Raw genomic sequence first — 24,514 nt, forward strand, 5'->3', positions numbered from 1 at the left:
GTTCTGCTGACACATTAATAATACAAAGGAAAAGAGGGGGCCCACTGAATGCAGAAAAATAGAAATACATCTTTCTGTTTTACTTAATGCCATTAAGCACTTGTTTTTGTTCACATATTTAGCATGTCACATTTTTTTTCACTTTTCTACATGCAAAGGCAGATTGAGATTTCCACTGCTTTTTCTATTTGTGAACACGCATACAAAAATAGGCCTGATGTTTAATCCAATATAATCGCCTTTTATATAACTTTAACAATCTAATACTCTAACAGGCGTCTTTTTGCACAAGGAGTGATTTTTACTTGTGAAAGGCTACTTAGCTAAACTTTGCTGTTAAGACTTTGAATCCCGGACTTTGACTTGAATAGTTTTTATAGGACATGCTATATCCCATAAAGTCAGTTAATTTTCTTTGGGCTTTAAGAAAAAGAAATAGCATCATTATTTATTGAGCAACTATAAAGCAATCATGCCACATGACTGCAGTTGGGAGGTTCCTCCTGTGAGACTTCACTACTGTAGCGTCTGCGCATGCGCGAAATAGAAAGGAAACGGGAGTGGAGACGACTCATATTTTGAGTATTTACAGTGAAAAAGAAGTGTCTTTTTCGGCAGGATAAAAAGCGGACATACAGGTAGGACCCTCTACACGCCACACATTATTGTAAGCTACATGGTAGCGCTATTTATGTTGTGTTTCAGAGCAGTAGATAAAGTTATTTTGGCGGATGTTGACATACCTTCACTTGTAGCCAAATTTCTGCTTACCTCATTGTTATTCGGAAACTTAATAGTGCAAGTTTGGCGTAAGAGATGGTGAACTTCCATAACCTGTAAGTCACGTATTTAATTTTAGTCTGAGTTCAATAACATAGTGACTCAGCTACTTGTCAGCAAGTGTCAAAAGAGCAAACAGCTGCTGAAGTTCCACTTTGAGAAATGGCTGCAGTTAAACTACAAAAACAAACCTGTCTGCTGATTTTTGTTTCTCATTAACTTTAATGTCTTGGTCAACTTGTTAAGGTAGTGATATCATAAAAAATGATGCGCCCGCGTGACTGTCAAGAGCGTGCTTCATCTATTTCAAGCAAGGTGGGGGCGCGAGGGCACTGTTAACGAGCTGTGACGTGGGAGATTTGACATGGACTTTAATGCTGAGACCGGTGACACCAGTTTTGCCTCCTGCTCGGTCACGGTTCAGCATGACTATAATCCACTAATACTGTGAGCAATCTTAGAAAAATGAAGAAAAAAATCCACATGCGTAATTATGATGCAGCTGCCTGTTTTTCAGCATGCAACCAATGCGCTAAAAGGACACTTCACCTTAAATTTAAAAAAATACATATATTACCCGTTGTGCTATTTATCTATCTATATAATTTTGGTGTAAATTGACACATTTTGAAGATGTCTGCCTTCAAATACTGTGGAGCTAGATGGCACTCTGCTTGTGGTGCTCACAGTGCCAACAAGTGGATTTTAAAAACTCACCAGCAATGCCTCTTTACAGAAGTCATGACCTGGTCACTCAACATAATTCATAGCCAACCATGAGTAGATGCATGCTTTATTCTGCACAGTGAGACAGTTGATGGGTGTGGTTTGGTAGAAAGAGAACAGTTCCTTCCTCAATGAAACTACTCACAAGAAGTTCTATTGGTTATCTTAAATAAACCACATCATGCTTTCCAGGAAGAGAAACTGTTGAGTTTTTCAAATGTTGTTTTTTTTGGGGGTTTTTTTTATTGTTGCTTTGAGCACCATAAGCCGAGTGCTATCCTGTCCTAATGTGTTCGAGATAAGGTCAATATCTCCAAAACTTTGCAAGTCATGCAAAAATGATCTACATGGATAAACAGCACTACAAGTAAGAGGGAAAATGTGTACTTTTGATTTTAGGGTGAACTGTCCTTTGTTTGTTTTTTTGTTGTTTGTCTTTGTTTCATTTTTCAAGCAAAAGTGAAAACTAATTCTGGTTCCAGCTTCTCAAACATTAGGTCTTGCTTCTTTTCTTTGTCATACATGATAGGAAATTAAATGTCTGGTTTTGGACTGTTGGTCAGACAGGCAGTTTTAAGAAAAAGAGGGAAATTGTGACAGGCAGCATTTTTACAAACGAGACCGGTAATTGATACCATAGCTTAACAGAAAATGAAATTAGTCATTAGTTGCACTCCAATTAATGAGTGCCATGAAGCTCTAAAATCTTGCAAGTTTTCATTAAAAACAAAACACTTCACCCAAGGGTTAAATGTTGTCATGTGTTGTGGTCATGCTTTACTGGATCATAAGTTTGCTGTCATGCTGCACTCCATGGCACATGGCCAGATACCCCTGATGTAGGCGTTACCTTGTATTTCTGACTTGAATAATCAAATCATTTGTCGAGCAAAAGTGTCAAATATTTGATGGTCCAAGCCTCTCAAATATGAGGGTTTTTTGTTTTTGTTGTCATATACAGTGTGATTCTCTCCATCTTATATAAAGGCGTGACAACTAATTGAATAATCAGTTAATTCAAGGACAGAAAATTCATCTGCACCTATTTTGATTAAATGATTCATGAAATAAAAGTCATTTTCTTAAGCAAAAGCTCCAATCATTCCCTGGTTCAAGCGTCCTAAATGTGAGAAATTTCTGCCCAGCTCTGTTTTGTGTCATTAAGTGCAAAACCTTGTGTTGGTCTGACCAAACAAAACATCTGAACATGTCACCTTGGACTCTGGAAAGCTGTGACCGACGTTTTTCGCTATTTTCAGATATTTTACAGATTAAATGACTGATAAAGAAAATGATATATTCATCAATAATTGAAATAACTGTTAGGTGCAGCCCTAATCTTATTCATCCGTAATATTTTAGGATTTTGGTTGGTTGGTTGGACAAAATGAGCATTTTGAATTTTGTTTTGGACTCTGAGAAACTGTGATCCACATTTTTTAATAATTTCAGCCATTTTATCACCTTCATATTAAATCGATTAATTAAAAAATAATCAACAGATTAATTGATAATGAAAATGATTATTAGTTGCAGTTCTACTATTTTTCAGAGCTTAGCTGTGATACAAACGTGATGTACAGGGACTGTTAACTAAGCCAGCTATCAGGTAAACTGGAAGACGAATGTACTGTTGTTGAACTTACATATTTGTTTAGACACACACAAGCTTAATCAGTGTAGCTGTAGGAGCCATGCTTGGAATGACTTCCTGGTTTAACTTCCTGGTGGTAATGTCTGCAGACAAACCGCTGGCTCCTCTCCAGTGATGTCGTCTACGTGGTGGGAGCAGTGGCGCCTGCTGTTCAGTAATGGTAGCTCTCCCAGTGGCTTCATTGACAACAGTAGCTGCTTCAGCTCCACACAGAGCACTGTGCTAAACGGAGTCGCTTTTGGAGGAGTGCCAGTTGTGCTATTGATCAACTTCTGCGTCTTTCTGGTATGTGGCACATGATGTGATTCTGATCAAAGTAAAGATGAAAAGTTAAACTCTTGTGACTTATTTATCTGCGTGTCTTGTTACAGGTGTTGGTGCTTCTCTTCTCTATTATAAGGAGGAAGTTCTGGGACTATGGACGTCTAGCACTGTTTGCAGACAAAGAAGGGTCAGTTCTTCAGTGACGGTGGCATTACCTTAGGCCACCTACCAGAATAAATAAACCTAATGGAGTAGTTCATTTATTGATTATTCCTTGTTTTCCCAATTAATTGTTTAATCATTTTGATTGAGTCCTTGACACTGGCCTTTGTGTTTTAGGTTCACTGAGTCAACGCACCGTCGCTATGGACACATGTCATCAGTCAAATCCAACGTGGATGACCCTGAGTATGAAATGGTATGTAAAATAAAATGTTTGTCTTTGGTTTCAGCACTAAAATTATTGATGCTGCTGAAACTGAAGTATCAGTAAGCAAAGCAAAAAAGAATAGCAGCACTGTACAGTTATACTGCATATATCCCATCACAATTGTTTTTAAATTTGCTTTATATTTAAAGTTCAAAAATGGTCAAAAATGTTTATCATCCTGTTACTTTAGTTGGATGTTTGACATTAGAAGTCTGCTTTTACATTGATCTGCTGTAGTTGAAAAGTGTTTCTCTGTGTTCATCTGAAATCTGAATTTAATGGGTGGTTGTATGAGCATGACTTGTGACACAACTAGTTTGGAGCCAATCCTGGTTCAGCATTTAATTTACACAAATGTGATATGCAGACTTGAAGCCTCCTGTGCACATACTGACTTTTTCATATCTCATATTCAAAGATATTTCACAAGTATCGGCTATTTTTAATAGGGAGAAGGAGGAGACTTTGGCTATTAATTGGACTTCGGCTTAATAATTGAATACTTGACTGGGCTTTAAAATAACTTTTGTCTCACTGATTTGACATATTATACTAATGTGCTTAATCTAAAGAGGATTTTGGGAGGCCAGCCATGCACCATCAAGAACTTAGCAAAATATTTGTATGTCATAGTGCTCAAAATGTCTCTTTTTGTGTAGGGCTTCTGTTCTTGGCTGCCGTACATCCTCAGAATGGAGTAAGTGACTCAATCCTAGTTTGTTTATTTGTGTTGTTGCCCTGTATTGGTCAAACATTTCTCAGCTTGTGTCTCAGCCATCTTTTGTCATAAAAGGTACATGATGTTTCTTTTAATGTATGTGTGTGTGTGTGTTGCAGTGATGAAAAAATAAAAGCTAAATGTGGAATGGACGCCGTTCACTACCTGTCCTTCCAGCGTCATCTCATCGTCCTGCTGTTGGTCATTACCATCTGCTCCCTTTCAATCATACTGCCTGTCAACCTAACAGGAGACCTGCTGAGTGGGTTTTGTATTATTCTACAAGAGATAGTGCCTTTACAGTGATTACAGTTAACCATAACACAGGCTAAGCAGTCGATCCATTGTGTAAAATTACAGCTACCCTGCACCTTTTTCAGGACTATTTCATGTACAGATTATTGGTCAGGTTTTCATTTAATGTGTATTTTATGACTGCTTCAAATATCAATCAAGCAATCACCTGAGGAGCTGCACTGTCCACTTCATAATCAGTGACTTTTTTTTTTTTCATGAGTGATTTTGTGCAATTGGTCATTTAAACCATTTCTGTTCTGTTCACGTTTTTGTATCTACCGATTTGTCTTTATTTTCAATTTAAATTCTGTTTATCTCCATCAGACAATGATCCGTGGAGCTTCGGAAGGACAACTGTTGGGAATCTTCAAAATGGGTAACTACTATATAGGATTATAAAATATAAAATGCTTAGATGTATAAACAGAAATTAGTTTTCCTGATTATTGTGGTTTAAAATGATAAAATGCTCACTGATGTCTATCATTTTGGGTTCTAGAAACAGCCTGTTGTGGCTGCACACAGTGCTCGCAGTCGTTTACCTGACCCTGACAATTGTTCTGCTGAGACGTCACACATCACAAATGAAAGGCGTGCGCAGAGAGACAGTAAGTCACTTACTATATGAGACTAGACCCATAGATAGATAGATAGATAGATAGATAGATAGATAGATAGATAGATAGATAGTTCTTATTAGTTCTTATTACTTAAACTATTTCTGTTTGTCCCACTGGGTTGCACCTGTCTAATAGGAGCTAAACATATGACGACGAACCAGGTTACAAAGCTTAACAACATTAACTAGATGCTGAGTGGTACTTGTGCTGGGACCTGACTCTAATCTATCATTCTGGTTTTCTGTTTGTAGGCAAGAACCACCTTGTTTGTATGTTCAGTCCCCAAAACAGCATCAGAGGAGGATGTAAAGACCCATTTTACGTAAGAAGACTGAATTGTTGTTTAGAACTTGTAAAGCTGAATTTTGGTCATGATGCACTGCACTTTAAATGGCTCTATTATAATATTTCCGTTCTTCAATGTCAAATCTTGTTTTAAACAGAGAGGCTTACCCTTCCTGCCAAGTGTGTGCTGTCACCCTGAGCTATGACGTGGCCAAGCTCATGCACCTTGATAAGGAAAGGTAAGAAATCAGTAACTGTAAATAAAAAATCTAATCATGTGATAGTTGCCCGCTGTGACAGTAATGCAAGAGGGCATCGCTACAATGTCATATCTACAGTTCACGTCCTGTGGAGCCACCAGTTGAGCACAGTTCATTGTTGATATCTGATATTTGATGTACACTATGTAATACTCAAAAGACGCCACAGATAGTGTATACACTGAATTAAAGTTTTTCTTAAAATACATTACACGAACACTTCACCCTATAATTTAAAGCATCTTGTGTGTTTCACCCCAGGATACGAGCTGGTAAGAACCTGCGCTACTATGAACGTGTCTTTGAGAAAACAGGTCAGCGTGAAATGATTAACCTCCAGCTGTGCAGCCATCTCTGTTGCTGCGCCAACTGTGAGAAGGTGAGATGGAGCAGATGATTTGACAGTTTCATGTAAGGTGTCTGGATGTTTGTGGTTTTCATCTTTTAAGTCTGTGTAAAGCGATAATAAATATGTTCTTAGTTTGTCACACCACAGAAAAAATGCATTATTAACCACTCCAATTATGTATTTATTTGTATTACTAACTACATTTGAATGATCAGCAAGTATATAAAGTTAGGTTTCAAAATCATGGAAAAATAAGCAGTATTCTCTGCTCGGAAAAACTAGGAGCATGTCCACTGAAAGCGCTGAATGCACTGCCCAACTGAACAGCCTCTGAGTTAACAAGGTTCATATTAAACTCCTGTATAAAACACACAATAAATGATAGTAACCGCTATACATCATGGTGCAGCAGTTTTAGGCCCACTCAAAGAACCCTCAACACGGAAATAGTGAAAAACAGTTTAACTCTCTAAGTTCAGTGGTACACAATTCAGTTTTATACTAGTGTTTTAAATGTGTTTTTTATTAGTCCTGAATCAAGGTGACATTTTATACATGCGTGCTTTAGCTGCAACTCCTTAGAGAGAGTCTTTAGATGCTCCCTATCAGCTCCCCCTATCAGTATCTGTATACTCTCCCTCTCTGTAAGGAACGATAGACACAGAGTGTTATTTATTTATTATTTATTATGCCCTTACTGTTTTTTTATCCTCTTATATCAACTCATTGGCCTTATTAAACAGATTGAAATGACTTGATTATGTTGCAGGTGCCGTTTGTTTGGAAAATCCAGTTTTTCTTATTGTGCACCAACAATCTAAAATAATATGCAGAACAATTTAAAGCTTACTTCATTTTCATCGTTAGGACATTTTACATTTTTAGTTTAATCCTATTTTACTTCCAGTTGTTCTTGTTTTAGTTTTATCATTGTATTGTCTAGGATCTTTTCTTTTTTATTTCATTTTGTTTTTAGGATTTTTGCCTTTTATTTTAGCTAGTAGGTGGTGGAGAGGCTGACAGGAAACAGGGAGAGAGAGAATGGAATGACCTGCAGCATAGGTCCCTGGCCGGAATCGAACCAGGGACACCGTCATTACGTGGCATGCGTTGTAACCACTGAACTACCAAGGCGCTCCTTGGATGTTTTATTTATTTTGAATCACTCAACTGCAGTATAAATAAGGTTCTACCCCAATATATTTCCAGGTTGATGCCATAGAGCACTACAGCAACAAAGAGAAAAACTTGCTGGAAGAGGTGAGGCAGCAGGTAGAATTGGTGCCACAGCGCCCCCTGGGGATCGCCTTCGTCACCTTGCAGACAGAGGCAATGGCCAAATAGTGAGTACTAATATGAAGACATATGATACATTATAGTCCAATAGCAATGTAACCAGTTCTTGTGACAGTTTTCGCTGTGCCTGATTTATGTTTTTTAATGTGGAAATGTGCTCATCCTATCAACAAGAAGTGATTGTTTTGCATTCAGTGTCTGCCAGTGTTCCCTGCCATGAGAAGTTATGTGGGACGTGTCTGGCAGCCTAGAAGCAGCATTAAGTATGCTGACGATGCTCATTTCTGTTTTTCAGCCTGATCAGAACAGTGATCTCTTGAGTTTGTAGTCACCACATTACTTTTTACAGGGAGATGAAATTTGGGCAGCTGTTGTTGTTGTTGTTGAAAGCTTGTTAATATGCATCACTAACAGTATTTTTATTTTTTTACTCACGTCAGCATTTTGAAAGACTTCAATGCACTCCAGTGTGGTGGCAGGAGCTGCTGCTGTGGGAGGGAGCCGCAGCCTTCCTCCAATAGTCAAGCTCTGAAAGTGAAGAAGTGGACAGTCGGCTTTGCACCACATCCCAAAAATGTGTTCTGGTAAGGGTATTCATCAATAAGGAATCGTATGTGCTCCATGTAGATCGTTTTGTATTAATAATACTGGTGCCAGAATGTCTGGCGAATAATTCAATATCATCATTAATTGACTTTTAGTGGAATCATATGGTGTTTTTTCTAAATGAAAAATGAATGATTCTAATAAAAATGAAATTGAAGAAATTGAGTTATTTAAATTTTGTATGTGTCTGATGAAATACAGAACAGTGAAATACATTTATTTTCTATTGAGTGCCAGTTTGATGATTTTATGTGATTTTGCATACATTTACCATATTGTTATATGTATTTAAACCATGAAACTATTCTTAGTCATATTATGACACTGATTTAAACCATATGACTCAAAGTATTGACAAGAAATCACAAGAGGTCATACTTCAATACACACAGCAAAATTGATTATTTGTCCGACCCCTAGTGTGAACCTTGCATAGTGTCCTTGAATAAGAAAATGTATGTATTCTGCTTACTTACTGTAAGTTACTGCAGATAATGTCAAAGGTTTAACCTTAAGAAAAACAAAAAGTTGGAATGAAAATCTTTGCTTTGTGTGTAACTTCCCATTTGCTTCTTTTTCTTCTGTTTTCCGCATCCTGCAGGGACAATCTGTCAGTGCAGGGGTTTCCTTGGTACATGCGCTACATCATGCTCAACTTCCTTCTTTTCTTCCTGCTCACCTTCCTCACTACTCCTACCATCCTTCTCAGCACCATTGACAAGTTCAACGTTACCAAGCCCATCCACTATCTCAATGTAAGAATAATACATGCAGACATGTCACAATTTTATTTTCAGGGCTATCCACCTACAGAGTAATTGTATTTTTCCATCCTAGAGTCCTATCATCAGTCAGTTCTTCCCCACTCTCATGCTGTGGATCTTTTCTGCATTGCTGCCAACCATAGTCTACTATTCTACTCTAGGAGAGGCACACTGGACCCGGTATGACAAAAACACACACAGACACACACACACACAGACACACACACACACACACACACAAACACATACATATTGGTAGTGTAGTGAATGGTTTCTGTGATCAGAGGAAAATATTTTGATCCAGTGCCGTCTGTGTCTCAGGTCCAGCGAGCAGCTGAGCATGATGCGTAAGCTGTACTTCTTCCTGCTCTTCATGGTGCTCATCCTCCCCTCTCTCGGACTCACCAGGTAATTTGTGTTATTTTAAGTTTTTTTTCAGCAGTTTTGCCAGAATTTAGATTCATTGTCATTGTTTTAATGTAGCAATAATTTAGCTGTAAATGTACACACTGTAAAAAGAAAAAAGAAAAAGGGGAGGCACAATCATTTCACCTTTGATTCACTGTTGATTCTCCAAAAGCAAACACTTTGAGTCCTGGATCATAATAATAATAATAAATGAAAAAGTGAGTGTCAGTTAGCTATTTCCTATCTGGGTGATTTATGAAGAACCACGCCTAATCTTTTCTTTTTGGTTTCTCCTCATTAGTCTTGCTGTGTTTTTCCGCTGGCTCTTTGATAAAGGGTTCCTCTCAGGTGGAAAGCTACGATTTGAGTAAGTAACCCCTCTTTATTGGCTTTTTACTTTTTTCTTCTGTTTGCTTCTAATAAAAAATGTACAAATATTTTTTTTTATTGAGGATTTCATTGTTTTAGTCATATAGTAACTCACATCATACAGCATATTTAGCTGTATTCAAGTTACTCTATTCATACTATTCATAAGACCTCTTAGCTGGGATGTTTGACACACTACTGGTGCAGTCAGTCACTTCTGGTTGAGTTTTTCTACATTTATGATTGAAAATGTCTGAAAAACACAAGATAATAAAAGGAAAATTTATTTGCAGCATGACTTTATTGTGTGTTTCTTTATCTTACACCAGGTGTGTGTTCTTACCTGACCAAGGTGCATTTTTTGTCAATTACGTGATTGCGGCTGCACTGGTGGGTTCTGGGATGGAGTTGCTGCGGTTGCCAGGTTTGCTGCTCTACACCATTCGTCTGGCGCTTGCTCGATCTGCCGCAGAAAGAAAATATGTTAAACAGGTTTGTGCATTATAGGAGTGCTGCACCCGAGTACCATGGCCTAGTCCTTGTTCATTGGCTAGGAGACCTGCTCATTCATAAAAGGTTTATTTAGTAACGTTATAGCGCAAATAAATAATGTGGATGTGTTCACTTGCGAAAAATTGGGAGATTTTGATACCGTTTTTCTGATTTTATGGGTCTTTTCACAACACTATTTTACAGTAAGTGTAGACCACTTTTATAATGTCCTCTCTCCACAGTCATAGGTCTGGGAAATCTTTGGTTAGGTGGTCCAGGCTATGCAGAATATGTAAACAGTTAGCGTTAGGGTTAGAGGCCAAAGAATGATCAAATCCTTTCTTAGACTATGCAGGTACTGAATTTTCTGGTAAACTCAAGTCAAATATCGAAGGAAAATAGAATATTAGTTTTTTTTAAATTTGCGTAATTCTCATCCTCACCTGACTTTTTTGTACTTTTATTTACAGAACCAGGCCTATGAGTTTGAATATGGAGCCATGTATGGATGGACTTTATGTGTGTTTACTGTCATTATGGCATACAGCATAATTTGTCCTATTATTGTGCCTTTTGGTGAGTAATTATCACTTTAACACACTCATCATTCTCTGGTTTATTTTATTTCTTCCTCAATGTCTGAAATTCATTGCTATACCTAAATGTCACTCCCTTGATGGGGTTCTTAATGGTTGTGTTGTGTGTATCTGACCCCATCAGGTCTCTTATACATGTTGTTGAAGCACCTGGTGGACAAACACAACCTGTACTTTGCCTACCTTCCTGCCCGCCTAGACCGCCAAGTCCATCTGGGAGCTGTCAATCAAGCTCTGTCAGCACCAATCATCTGCCTGATATGGCTTTATTTCTTTTCTGTCCTCAGAACAGGTTAGATACATGCATGTGTTGAAAGTGGAAAAAGTTATTATCAGTAAATTGACCTGAGATTCAATTATTCGTAGTACTTAATCATAGCAAGTGAAATAAATGATGTGTCTGGATGCATATGTGGTTTTTCAGGTTTCTGGGCTGCCACATCTCTGTTCACCCTGGTTGTCCTGAACATCACTGTCTTCATCTGCCTCAGCTACACCTGCTTTGGCCATTTCAAGTACCTCAGTCCACACAACTATGAGGTGAGCGTTTACTTGAGTTTGCAAATGCTGTACCCATATTTGTCATCCTGCACACTGAGCATTCATATTTCTTGTGTGTTTTTGCAGGTGAAAGATGATGAGGATAAAGCTGAGGAATCGGAAGAAAATACCACGGTACTGTGTTTGTACTTGTTGCATAACAAATTCCATATTAATATTTATTACATTTTCCAGTCCAGTTCTTAATACATCTGCTCTTTATTTATTAGATTAGATGTATTTAGAGTCGGTCTGATAAATTAACTTAACTCATCTTAACTATGCTGACGTCTTGATAGATCATGATGCCAAGTTCAGCATCTGATGCATCCTGATTTGCCTCATAAACTTTCCGGAGCTTAATCCTCTGCATTTTTTTGTATCAAAGTCATACTTTGGTTACATGCAGTATTGCGTCAAACATATCAGCAAAGATAAAAGAATGCACAAAAATGAATACTAAGAATCACCTTTATAGCGCTTTTGTTTGTTTTGCATACTCATCTGTCTACTATGTGATATTTACAGATCTACCTTCCCAGGGTACTTAATCCCAAATCACCTGCCAGCACCGCACAGGCGAGTACACTCCAGCAGTCTTATGGCTCTGCAGGGAACAGCACAGAGTACGTCTCCAGCCCAATGGAGGGCAGCATGTCAGATAGCTGAGTCAGTGTATTTCAACACTGAGTCAAAGTTTAATGTTTAAGCTTAATGTGTAATGCCCTGGATTCCTGATTGTAAACCTGCGTACTTAAAAATAATTTCAATATTGATGTCAGAGTCTGATTTCACCTCCACCCTACTGCTCAGTTAGGCCTGTCCTAAAATCTCCAGGTTGGAAGAGAGAAGACCATGCAGTAGATTCCAAAGTATATCTATCTACTGTTGTAAGGATAGGAGGGTAAAGTATCATGTAAGACACTCCAAGATCAGTTACCCTACAGGAGAAAAAAAAGTACATTTTAATGAATATTTGAACCATTATTTGCACTTGACCAGAGTAGCACATCCATAAGAAACCTGCAAAGTCTTCTCTCTCAGTTGTGTCTATTATAAAGATTTTAAAGCCGTACATTTTGTATTTTTGCTGTATACAACCTCTTTGATAAGGAACAATTCACCAAAGAATGCCTTGCCATTAAGAAGAAGCCATGTTGTAAAACAAATGCTGGAAGGAATTTTGTGCACATTAGTGACACTAATTATGTAAATATGACTAGAACAAAATAATCAAGCCAGTGCCACTGATGCCAAAGATGTGGACAAAGAAGAGCTTTTTATTCAATACTTATGCAAGTTTTATCTAGTTCAGAGGTTTCCCATATGCCACCTGCCAAGGGAAGAGCCTACTGCCCATTATAAATGTTGCACTTTTTGTATGACAAGATGACTGTTTTGTGTACTAACAACAGTTTAATGTTTTTACTTTTGTAATTAGACAAAATAACCTATGTTTATCAGTGTTGCATATTTAATATTTTGTTTAATTAATATATTATAATGGTTCAAGCCATCATTTCCATGATTGTTCGGAGTAAAACAATAATGTTCTACCATCACCGAATGAATGTTTAGTAGGTCAAAGTTTATTTGTATTTATGTACTTCTTAAGTTCTGTTTTTGCAGCCTTTTAAAATGTGCATTTTAATCAAGGTACTATGTCCTTTTAAAGCAAACTTGAAACTGCTTAGTGGTTGGTAAGATTTTTCAAAGTTACACTGATAAAATGTCTTCACTTACATATGTGGATAATGTGTATGTATGTCATTGTATGTGGTTTCACAAATTTCAATATTAAACATTCTGACATGCAGTTTTTAATTCCAAAAAAATGGGAACAACTTTACAGTTGTAAGTGTTGTTTGTCAGCGGGGGGCACTGTTGAGCTGTGGTGGGGTAGCTTAACCTCTGAAATATTCATAAAGCAGTGAAAAAAGGACAAATGCACAGTGTTTCATAAAGGATTTCTAACATCTTCTGACATTGGTATGAGCCAGTTTACTGACAGTTCCAGTAGCTCCACCTCCTCACCTGATCTTTCACTATTGTCTCTCTTTCTGTTCCCATTCCCTTTGCTTCCTCTTCTCCTTGCCCTTTTCCCCTTTCTCACCACGGTACCTGCCTCAGCTGAGAAAAACCTCTGTTGTCATTTAAGGGTTTTTAAGGGGCTATAGCGATTAGCACATTTGTTAAATGTGGGTAATGAAGTGCTAAGCTAACGAAATATCTAGGTTATTAGCTGTGATGAAAAGAAGGTTAAGCTATTGGCGAGGATCAGTGTGCTTTAATGAAACCTCAACATAGTTCCTGAAATGAATAACAAAAATAAGGAACTGTTGCTACGGAGTTGTCCCTGAAATAACAAATAATGATAGACACACTTTTTCATCTATATGGATGTGCACATATTAATTTAGCGTTCGAATTTGTCTTTGGCCTCTGAGGTTCTCTAAAGTCCATTTTGAGTGCGTAAGACTTGTTGATTTATCCCTGAAGCTTTTTTATGAAGGGATTCAGATGTGCAGTGTAACAGTCCTGCTTTTTGTTATTTTCAGCAATTTTTCATCATCTTGCGTTCATTTACCAGCCTTATACACACACACGCACAGACACCACCTACATACATAAAAATGAACATGTATTAAAGAAAACCCAGCTTCACCTTTCATCACAACTAGCTACTCCAAATAACTATTGTGAGGAGTTATTGTATGCAAAGTTTAAAGACTGTATAGAGACTCTGAAAAACACTTTTCCAGAGTGAGATGAATTTGGAGCTGAGTGCACAAGGGTTATTGACTGTGCTTTGCCCCTAATGTTGGACAAAGATTAAGTATTACAAAACAATCTCTCACTTGTTTACTCTTTCACAAGTATTATTACATTGTGTGTGTGATTAAGCAATAAAGATTATTGTTCTAAGTAAATGATCGCCAGTATGCTGAAATTGATCATATAACCCACACTATAGCCTGTTTTTTAATAAAAATCTAATAATAACAAACCTATGCTGCATGACTTTCATGCAAAAAAGAGTTGGAGACAGATTTGAAAAGACTCAACAAAGTCGCATGAGAAAACTGTGCAGGGTCAGGATGCGGGGGCACTAATAACTTACAGACATTCTCCTGCGACTCCAACGATGAGCTGAGAAAGAGATGTTTGATATCAGACACCTGATATATCGTCTGTGAGTTGTGTGCATGTAATGTGTGTTTAATGCACACTTTACCTTGGAGAACTTCTGCTGGCTTCTTTTTTCATTATGGCTGTAGGAGCCTGGGAAGCTCTGTCCAGCTCCCGCCAGAACTACAGTGTAAAGCTTTCCAAAACCACACACCAAACTTTGACCCAATGTTAAACACTATTAATTCACTGGCTCAGTTTTTGAGTCACATGGTTCTGGGCTTCTTGTAATGAGTGTGTGAAAGTCTAAAGTTTTGTCCAGTTACATGCAAACTGGGTGTGGTTTGTAGCATCTCATGTTCAAACAGCTTGTTCAAATGTTCACATGGATTTATATTACTCATGTTTAGTTTTGCACAAAGGTGCTATGCCTCTCATTCAACCTAATTCTTCCAATTCACTTGTGAGAGACGTGAAAAAAATGGGATTTTACTGCAATGCTTACAGTTAAAATAAAAAAATCCTCTCAATGAACCCACTCTGTTCTGATTGGCCAGCTTCCAGTAACTGGCCATTGGCAGACTTGCGGTGATCCCGTAAGTCATAGCATTTACAGTCATAGTATTTTGCTTCTTTTTGTCGTTCTTTACTCAAAATTTCAACTTCTCAAATACATTTGTACATGTTCGAACCCAAGTCCTATCCGAAAAATGCAAGTGGGCAACACAAACAACCCACTGAACAATCTCACCAACAAAGGCTACCAACGGACGGCTGTTTGTGGGCATCTGCGAACAATATGCCATCATCACGAGCAGGAAGAAGAGGTAACTTTGTAAACCATGCATTCAATGAAGCCTGGGTTTCTGACTTTAAGGGAGCATTGTTACATGTTCACCACAAGTTATGGAACTTGTTGGACATCTGATACCACAACAGTATAAAGATAACAGAAAATCACAAAAAGCATATTATGTCCCCTTTAAAATAGAAGCACCGGGAGGGTTACTGTATATGTTGGATCTTTGTCCCTAGTACATGTCAACAATCCTTTGTTATACCCTCACTGCTTGTAAATGTGCATGTCTTTCAAACACTATGCCCCCAGTTTGTTATGCAGGCTGTTGAAATTTTAGATAGAAAAGCCACAGAATACATTATATAATAGTTTCCATGGGCTGAGTAAGATACTATAAACTACTGCACTCATTCTTAGTACACTGCAAAATATAATTTTCCATCCTTAGTCTCTGCCTCGATTATTTATCTAGTGTAGAGCCCGACCAGTGATGGTCTGAAATATCACAATGATATCTAAATTTTTCCACATAAAAACATAACTGTCAAACATGTTTGATCCCTTGGGATCCCTTAAGTTCTTTTGAAACTATTTTATGGGTCTGTAATTTGCTAATACATTTCTAACCATTTCCAAGAAGTTTCCTGGAATTAAACTCTGTAATTTGGTACAAATTATAGGGAATGTAGAAGTGACTTTGAAAGAATAGCTTCATTTAATCCCAGGAGAACATCATTCAATCTTCATTTATTATTGAACACTATTCTACATATGTGTTGATATGTTGAAATTCTTGCCCGCAGACACATTTTATATTTTTGCATGTTTAGCTAATCTGCTGTGCACTGACTAAAGATCATTTTAAATGAATTTAAAATGTACCAAATGTCTTGTTTCTCTATAATTAGTATCAGATGACATCATTATTTCCAGGAAATATCTTGGACATTGATAGAAAATTATGTGGAAATTCCACAAAATAAGGCATTCCCATGGTTTTGTTTTATTGTCATCGGGATATACTAACCAGGACATTTTACAGTCGAAAAATAAATGATATTGCTCTGTGGGGAAAAACACAAGGTAGACACTGTTTATTAATTATCTAAAACATGTCTTTGGAATTTCTGCACTGGAATTTCTTGTTACTTGTCAGCTAGTATATGGTAAACTAATATCACCCAAAATATTGGCCCGATTGATATACCCGTCTATTTCTAATCTAGAGCACAGTTGGTGAAAAAGTAATGACAAGCAGAAATAGAAATGGAGAAAGTGATACTAAAAGAATATATAAAGAGAAGAGGGGTTAAAAGTGAAAGTACAAAGTTTGAAATTTGAGGAATACCAATAAAATTATAATAATTATTGTTTGTTGCCACCCCAGGTGAAATGAAACTGTATGGTATTACTTGTTTAAACAGCACACCCCCTCTCTGGATCAAAATATTCACCCAATGTTAATCCAAAACCTCTGTGTGTTGAGTGTAGGTGTGCAGCCCACTGAACCCAGTGCCCTCAGTGCATACTTGGTATTGTTGTTGTCTGTGCTTTTGTATACCACAGACACCTATTCACTTAATTCTGCACTCCCAGGCCAATGAACTTTAAAAAAGAGCCACTGTGTGTGTGTGCATGGATGCATGCGTGCGTGTGTGTGTGTGTGTGTGTGAAATAGGAATTAAACCCATTTAGAGTTCTGAGGTTTTGGGGTCAGGTTTCCTTCATGTCACCACTAAGATCGATGGATGTGACCTCTGACTGCTCCAATTTGTATATAAACATGGCACTGACCAATCAGGGCATCGCGTGGGTTTGTGCCAACCAATGAGAGCCTCTGGCAGCATCGTGCTCTGTGGCACTCCCATCTTTTGTCTGTCAGGATTAGTGCCGTGGCAACGCTGGTCGCCCGGGAGGTGAGTTTCCCAGAGCAGCGGGACCAGGACAGAAACAGACCACTGATGGTAAAATTCCAAGACTCACTTCCTTTCGGGCCAATTGGGAAACAGAGTTGGAGCGGTGCGTGTGTGTATATGTGTATGTGTGTGTGTGTCGCTCTGTTATAACTACTGCTTCCAGACCCAAAACTTCCACCTAGACTGCCAACTCTAATGAAGTGCCATCCTGAGCAACAAGTGGAAAGTGCGTTTGTCTGTGTGTGTGTGAGTGGGCTGTCCCATGTGTGTATTCTCTTCTGTGTGGGGTACTCTGTAGAAAAGTCACCCCACTCTCCCTCCTTTTTCTGTTGGTGGACTGCATCAGCCAGCAGAGTGGAGGATTGTAAGTTGAAGTTCTAACCCTACACTCATGAAATCAAAGACGATTTTTGATATTATTAATGGTCAGCATTTGATCTGCAATTTATATTCAAAGTATTTTTATCCTGCAGTTACCACCAGTCTACATTGTAGTTTTTGCTTAAATTCAGGGATGGATTTAGTGGTTTGGGGGGCCCAGTCAAACTCTGTCTTGTATTATGTTTACACTTTCTCTGACTGGGAATGTTGGTATTGGCAGAGGTAAAAAAGTACTCAAAACTGTTATCAAGTGGGGACTCCTAATGCATTCAAATGTTTATTTAAAAGTGAAGAGAGAGGTAGTTTTAGCATAATATACTTAAATTAACATCTGTAGAAGAAAGAGTTTTTAATTCTTATATAGTGCATACATGGATAGTTTAATCAATATGAATGCATCATCTTTTAAATGTTCTATTCTTTTTTCTGAGTAAAATCTGAATCTGTAACGTAACCAGTAACTTTTATCTGTCAGATAAATGTAGTACAATGTTTTCTTCTGAAGCATAAGTATTTTATCCTTTTTTAAGTGCTTTAGGGACCTTTTGTAAGTTATTTTGGGAACAATGAGTTAGTATAGGAACATAATTCAATATTTTTCATGTCTAAACATCATAATAAATAATAAATAAATCTAAAGCTGTTTGGGGCCCTTTTAGTTGGGGGCCCCAGGGACCTGCCTTGCCTAATGATAAAGTCAGCTCATGTTCAAATGGCCTTCACACGCACACAAGGGATTCAAAGGAACCGATGCATGCATATAATCTAAATGTCCCTATCATGCTGCTTCACGTTACATTCTCTGAACACAGTAGTGGCAGTGTTAACAGTAAACAGTGAGGCTGATAACATTGAGATAACATTACACTGGATTATGTGTTGCATCATTTCCCCTTGTGCATTTCAAAGCAATTAGAAGCATGGAAATTGCAGCCCCCGTCATTAACAATTAAAAGTACTTCATAGAGAATTCATTTCAGAATGTAAATACATTCAATGGCTGGATGTGAAGATAATCAGTCATTCAGGTCATGGTATATGCAGAAGGGTTAAGGTTAAATGGGCTTGTATCTAAAACAAGTGTAGTTGTCCTTGCCTAGCGATTGCAGAATATTCAATGCCAACTATAAATAGTGCAAATCATGAAAACGAAAGTCTTTAGATGGTTCTGACATGAGGTTAAAAATGTTGACAAGGGTGATAAAACAGAGACCTAAATAGGATTGCCAAGCACAAGATCAGCCACGCACTATGAGACCTGTCAAAAGTCATTTGCTGGACAGAAGCCAATCATGTTTTTCCAAGTGTAATTTAAGCCCGCTTCACACTGCTTATACTGGCTGAGACTGCTGGATGTGAGCCAAGATAAACCTAACAACCGATGTTCATTTAGTGCTTAAAACATGATTTGGCTCATATGCTGCTAAGAAGAGCCAGACTGACTTCAGCATTACTCTTTCTCTTTCTTTCTGTAAATAGACATCCACTGCGTTCAGGATACGTCATTATGAGAAATACCACTAGCAGTTTATAACAATATTTTGTAAGAACTGAGCTAACAATGGAGTAAGGTTTTTGAGATTAGACTTTTCATGAATTAGACACGGTTAAAGCATCCTAATCAAACGCAGGTTGATGGAGATAGGAGAGGATTGTACCTTGGAGTCAAGACAGTGGAGCGGCTGGAAGATGAGCATAGTTAAATGTCACTTGACAGTCGGATGATCATAATGGTAGATGGTTTAGCACTCACTCTGAAAAACATGAGGTATAAAATCAGATTGGAGGACATCTGATCGATCAGATATGAATAATATTTGTGAATGAGAAGAGCTTTTGACATCACAGAAAAGAGGAAATTAGTTAAAAATTGGAAATGTATTAAAATGAATGAAGATTTGAGCAGGAAGATTAACTCACTAGCAGGAGAAGGACTGAAGTTCCCTAATTGAAGTTTAGCAAAAGCTTCATATCTTAATATAATAACGCTTAATCAGGTCATGATTTAAGTGATTCAGAAAGCAATGGACTGCACAAATACTCAACACAATGACAAAATCACACAGTATACAATGACACCTCTCCTACACTTCCTCTCCTTCACTTCCTTTCCTCCCTGCTAGTTTATGTTTAAGCTATTTCAGATGTGGACAAATCATTTCTATAGGCTGAACCCTAAAGCACACACACACATACACACACATTGTGGTTGCTCTCTTTCCGGCCTTAAATCCTATTCATGGAATTGCAGTAAGCCCAAAGGAAGACAAAATGCTGTGTGCTGCAAGTTCATGTCATGAGTCGGTAAGTTAACTTAAATGATGGTCATGGAAACACTTAAATTGACCTCTATCTCATCTCTTATTACACAGGTGTGTGTTTGTACAGTACCTGCTCAGGTGCACCCAAGATAACTTTATAGCAGAGTTCACTGCTGTTGAGAGGTCAAACTTGTTCACGCATGTATCCCCTCTACCCAGGGATCCCTGCCAGGAGCATCCACAAGCTCTAGTACATTCAGAACAGTGCTGCCAGGATCCTGATGAAAATGCAAAAACACAAACGTATTATACCAATTCTGTTTACATTGTACTGGCTCCCTGTCTCCTTCAGGGTTGACTACAAAATCCTGCTGTTCACATACAAATCCATCAACAGATATACGCCTCACTATCTACAGGAACTGATCACACCATAAACCTCCACCCACACCCTCAGACCTGCCAGAAGCTGGCTACTCCGAATTCTCAGTAACAATCATACTATAATAACCACACTGCAAAAAAATAAAAAAAGTTCCATGCAACAAACTTCAAGTTTAAGTTGGGCAATTAAACTAAATGTTTTTGTTGTTTTGAGTTTGCTCAACTTTGAATTCTGATTTTTGTTAACTCAACCACAAGTTGCAATTTATAATTTTACATTGTAATAACTTTGAATTCTCTTTGATGTTGAGTAATCTACTCTAAGATAAAAGATGTAAGATAAAATCACTTTCAGTCTCAAAATGATCAGCAAATGCTTTTGTAATACTGCTCAATACTATATGTCATCATCTTACACTGAATCTTAACATATAATGTGTTTAAGAAAAACCCAATTATGTAGAAGATAAATGTGAGGGAGTGGGAGTTTGAGGTAGATAAGAGTTGAGAGTACGTAACAGGATAAGTAAATTATCATGGTGTTGGCTGGACAGAAGGAGACTTTTAGACGGGAACAATTCCAGATGCAACATTATCAGTTAACTTCACTGAAGGAGTTTGTTTTTGAGGGATCTGACCCTTGCAGAGAGGTCTGTTCCAAGTTCCATGAAAACCTTCTGAATAGTTTCCAATGTATACCTGATATCTTAAAGCATAGATCAGCCCAAAGCAAAAGCAGTTGGCAGGTCAGGGAGATCTTGAAGGACAATCTCTCCTGAAACCTGCCTGAGGAATCTTGTCCAAAATGTCTATCTTCATGTCTCTTGTTATGGTGATAAGTTTTTTGGTCTCTTCATTTGCCTCATTGCCTTTGCGCAACTCCACGTCATAGGACAAGGATGGAATGGGAAAAGATGAAGGCCACTCTGAGACACTTGGCAGATAGGAGGGACTCTGGGGTGACTCTCTGCTGGATAAACTGTTAATCAATGGAGTCTGACTCTTGATGAGCAAGAGGTGGAGTCTCAAAGAATCTGCAAGTTCAGTTGACAACTCATGGATATAAATCAAATTACATAGAGAATTAATAGAGTCTGGGTCCTCATATTGTAGTGTGAAGCTGTCTTGAAGTTGAATATTTTCCTGAAGTTTTGCAACTGTTCAACTGATTCAGGTACTTCAGAAAGCACTACTTTATGGGACATTCTTGGGGAGATTTTCACCAGCAGCAATAATCCAGCCTGTGTCACAAGAAAGGATAAAAAAAGACACAAGAGTTAGGTTGCAGAAGGTGAAAAACAAGACAATTTCCTGAAAATAAATAATAAACAATGTACTGTAGCAAGGTCTTAGACGGTGTTAGTTCTACTTGCAAAGCATCATTATAATACAGGAGAAATGTGCTTCTCACAAGTACATCAAATATAAATAACAAGAAAAGCAGATGTTTCCACAGACAGAGCAAGCTGATGCAGCCATGTATGTGCCTTTATGGTCTGCACAGGTGAGCCATATGAGCTGACAACCCTACAACCTCACATTCATCTCCTAGACTCAACCATATCAGGTAAAGCAGTAATATTATGATTGAATCACTATGGATGAACCTTGAATGTCAGCATCGTGTTTGAATGGGAGAAAGAGTGAAAATAAGAGTGAGAGCAACAGAGTTTTGTCTATAAAGTGTAATTAGAGTTCACTTACCATTGTGTGTCACTTCAATGGAGCAGGCCACTTTTGGAGTCACCAGCACCTTCCCTCCTAGTGTGTATACAACCAATGGACAATGGTTGTTGAGGGCCTCAGGATCAAAAAACTCAGTGTATGCATAAATGCTCTCCACAATCTTAAGACCCACAGTTCAAGGTACCAAGATGTGAGCTTTTTGCCAATAAAGGCCACTTTCACTATTTTATAGAATTCTGGCAGTCCACTGCAGTGTCCAGATGACAGAATCATACCCTCCACATATCGGGTCCCATGTCTCATTGTCCATAATTCCACCAATTGACCAAAGCAGCGTAGAAGCTTGCTTTGGGTACAAGCTAAAATCAGGAAAAGTGTCTGTGAGCAGCCTTCTGTGATCAGACAACTTGTAGTAAGTAGTGCAATACTTCCTCTGAAAAAATAGGTGAGAGAACAATTTCAACAATTTCTTTGAGGTCCATCAATATCTCCCATGCAGGTTTTTGCTCTTCCCAATGAGAAGAGGGAGAAATCGTAACAGAGTCCAATTTTCTTGGCCATTGCCACCTATACTGCCCTTTTCAACATTTGCTTTATAAATTGTCTTTGGTTTATTCACCCTGTCTGAATATTTGTAAGGAAATGAAGTGATTAGGCTATTCATTCTGTCTGAAGTAATATAGCCTTTTGAAATCAACTTCTTAGACACAAAGACAGTTCAACCGGAATAACACCTGCATAAAAGTTGTGCAATATGTAAAACCAGGGACGGGGTGAAAATAAGACAGATGCTTACTTAGTACACATTCACTTTTAACACCATTTACACGTGGAACATTTTCATTATCAAGTTGTACCAGAAATGTATTGTGATATTCTCTGGAGCATAGCTGAAAATCAGAAATTGCAGTGGTTGCTATTTCACCTCGATTTGTCAAACAAAATCCACAGAAATTGTTTACATTGAAACTCCCCTGAAATTAAATGACTGAGAGACTTCTCATAACCAAACTGCTTAACATCACAAGTCTTTCCAAGGATAGCTAAATTAATTGAGAGTAAAGTGGAACAAAACTTTGAGGGTAAATTAAGAATCACCCAATAAACAGCAGTAATCTGTCTTTCATGTGCCTAACTGGTTACACAATTCAAAACCATCTATAATAATGCAATAAACACCTCCTGTTCTCCAAAAAGTTAATTTTGCATAAAGTAGTTACCATCTTGAAAAGTTTTGTAATACCCTGGAGTACACGCTTGGCTGAAAACAAGCTTTTCCAGAAACTCTACTCTATTCATTACAAGCTCAATAACCAGATTCACAGAAACATAAAAGAAGGCTTTTCTTGAAGTCCAGTCGTACAACAACTCAGTTGGTTCAATGATGGAGAAATGTTCCCTGCAATATCTATTTCTCCTATAATCCGTTGATAACGTAACTTTTTCTGATGTAGTAACACGTATTGGATTTTTTTCAAACACAATGTTACATAACTCTTGAACAATTTCTTCCCCAACTTCAATATTATGTTTTGCAAAGACCTCTTTGAGAATTGCAGTTGTATGAAACTTGGAAAGGGACCAAACTGTCTGTATTGCATGTTTCGGCACATGTTGCAGTTATTGCATATGAAGAAAAAGGGAAACTAACCTGTGCTTGAGAATTTCGGAATCTACATTCTGTACACAATCAGGTTCACCTTTTTCTGTGAAATCCAATCTAGGACTACTTGTCAATGAAAATCCAGCTTCAGGATTAACATTACGTGGCTGGTCTGTGTCACTAGACTGAAAATCACTTATTTCCCCTGACTGGTGTCAGTAAATCTCTTAGCTTAGGGTTTTTATGATTCTGTAATGTATGAACAGTAAGGCTGCTAAGGCGACTGGTTTCAAAGCTGCACCCTACGAATGGGCAACACTATCTCTCTACGTCTAAAGTGATGATGCAAATGAATTAATATTGTCTTTTTACAGCAAATGTCCTTGACTTCACACAACCAGCTCTGAAATGTTAAGTTCTCTTGCCTTGGGACAGTCCTGTGTTGTGTAATCTTGAAAGTTAAGTATATTTCAAAGCATTAATGGTCCTAAAAGTGCAACAGCAGTCTGTGTGGATGCAAGGCCAAGTCAATAGTGTTTCAGCAGAACAGCTTTAACAGCATGGGTGAACTTGTAGAACTTGCAATGCATTCATTTCAATCTGAAAAACAAAGGTGACAATTTGCTGGGAATAAGCAAAACAGTCAGTAGAAATCTTAAACAGTGTATTAATTTAATGACAATGTAAACACTGCTGGACACTTGAGTTGACAAGACTGACAATATAATATTGTGTCCTGTTACATTACATTTTGCTACAGTAAGGATGAATTACAATTAATTTATATAAATTAAGGACATGCAACTCAACAAATAACACCTACAACAGTCTAGGTCAGCCTTGCTTTTAGCCTGATGCAGCATCGTGAGCATCAGTTGGTCGCTAGCTTTTGCTAATGACT

The 24,514-nt window shown here is 37.9% G+C and overlaps 1 protein-coding gene across 1 annotated transcript; it reads left to right on the top strand.

Annotated features, from left to right (window-relative positions):
* The first annotated feature begins 538 nt into the window (after positions 1–538).
* On the top strand, positions 539–13,914 carry tmem63a (transmembrane protein 63A). The gene is made up of 23 exons (XM_053337496.1): positions 539–638; positions 3,250–3,445; positions 3,532–3,611; positions 3,764–3,842; positions 4,514–4,551; positions 4,692–4,834; positions 5,194–5,245; positions 5,369–5,477; positions 5,741–5,811; positions 5,933–6,013; positions 6,296–6,413; positions 7,593–7,726; positions 8,120–8,263; positions 8,887–9,040; positions 9,123–9,229; positions 9,371–9,457; positions 9,759–9,824; positions 10,156–10,318; positions 10,789–10,894; positions 11,039–11,206; positions 11,339–11,454; positions 11,542–11,589; positions 11,983–13,914. The coding sequence occupies exons 2-23, from the start codon at positions 3,275–3,277 to the stop codon at positions 12,121–12,123; spliced, it is 2,376 nt and encodes a 791-aa protein (XP_053193471.1). The 5' UTR covers positions 539–638; positions 3,250–3,274; the 3' UTR covers positions 12,124–13,914.
* The last annotated feature ends 10,600 nt before the right edge of the window (positions 13,915–24,514 follow it).

Source organism: Scomber japonicus, chromosome 17 (genome assembly GCF_027409825.1).
Source record: "Scomber japonicus isolate fScoJap1 chromosome 17, fScoJap1.pri, whole genome shotgun sequence".
Lineage (NCBI taxonomy): Eukaryota > Metazoa > Chordata > Actinopteri > Scombriformes > Scombridae > Scomber > Scomber japonicus.

Bases quoted from the DNA above. Each gene is read 5' to 3' on its own strand.
- tmem63a (XM_053337496.1), top strand. From the start codon at position 3,275: ATGTCGTCTACGTGGTGGGAGCAGTGGCGCCTGCTGTTCAGTAATGGT. The intron at 11,207-11,338 runs GTTAGATACATG...GTGGTTTTTCAG, and splicing joins CTTTTCTGTCCTCAGAACAG to GTTTCTGGGCTGCCACATCT. The intron at 11,455-11,541 runs GTGAGCGTTTAC...GTGTTTTTGCAG, and splicing joins TCAGTCCACACAACTATGAG to GTGAAAGATGATGAGGATAA.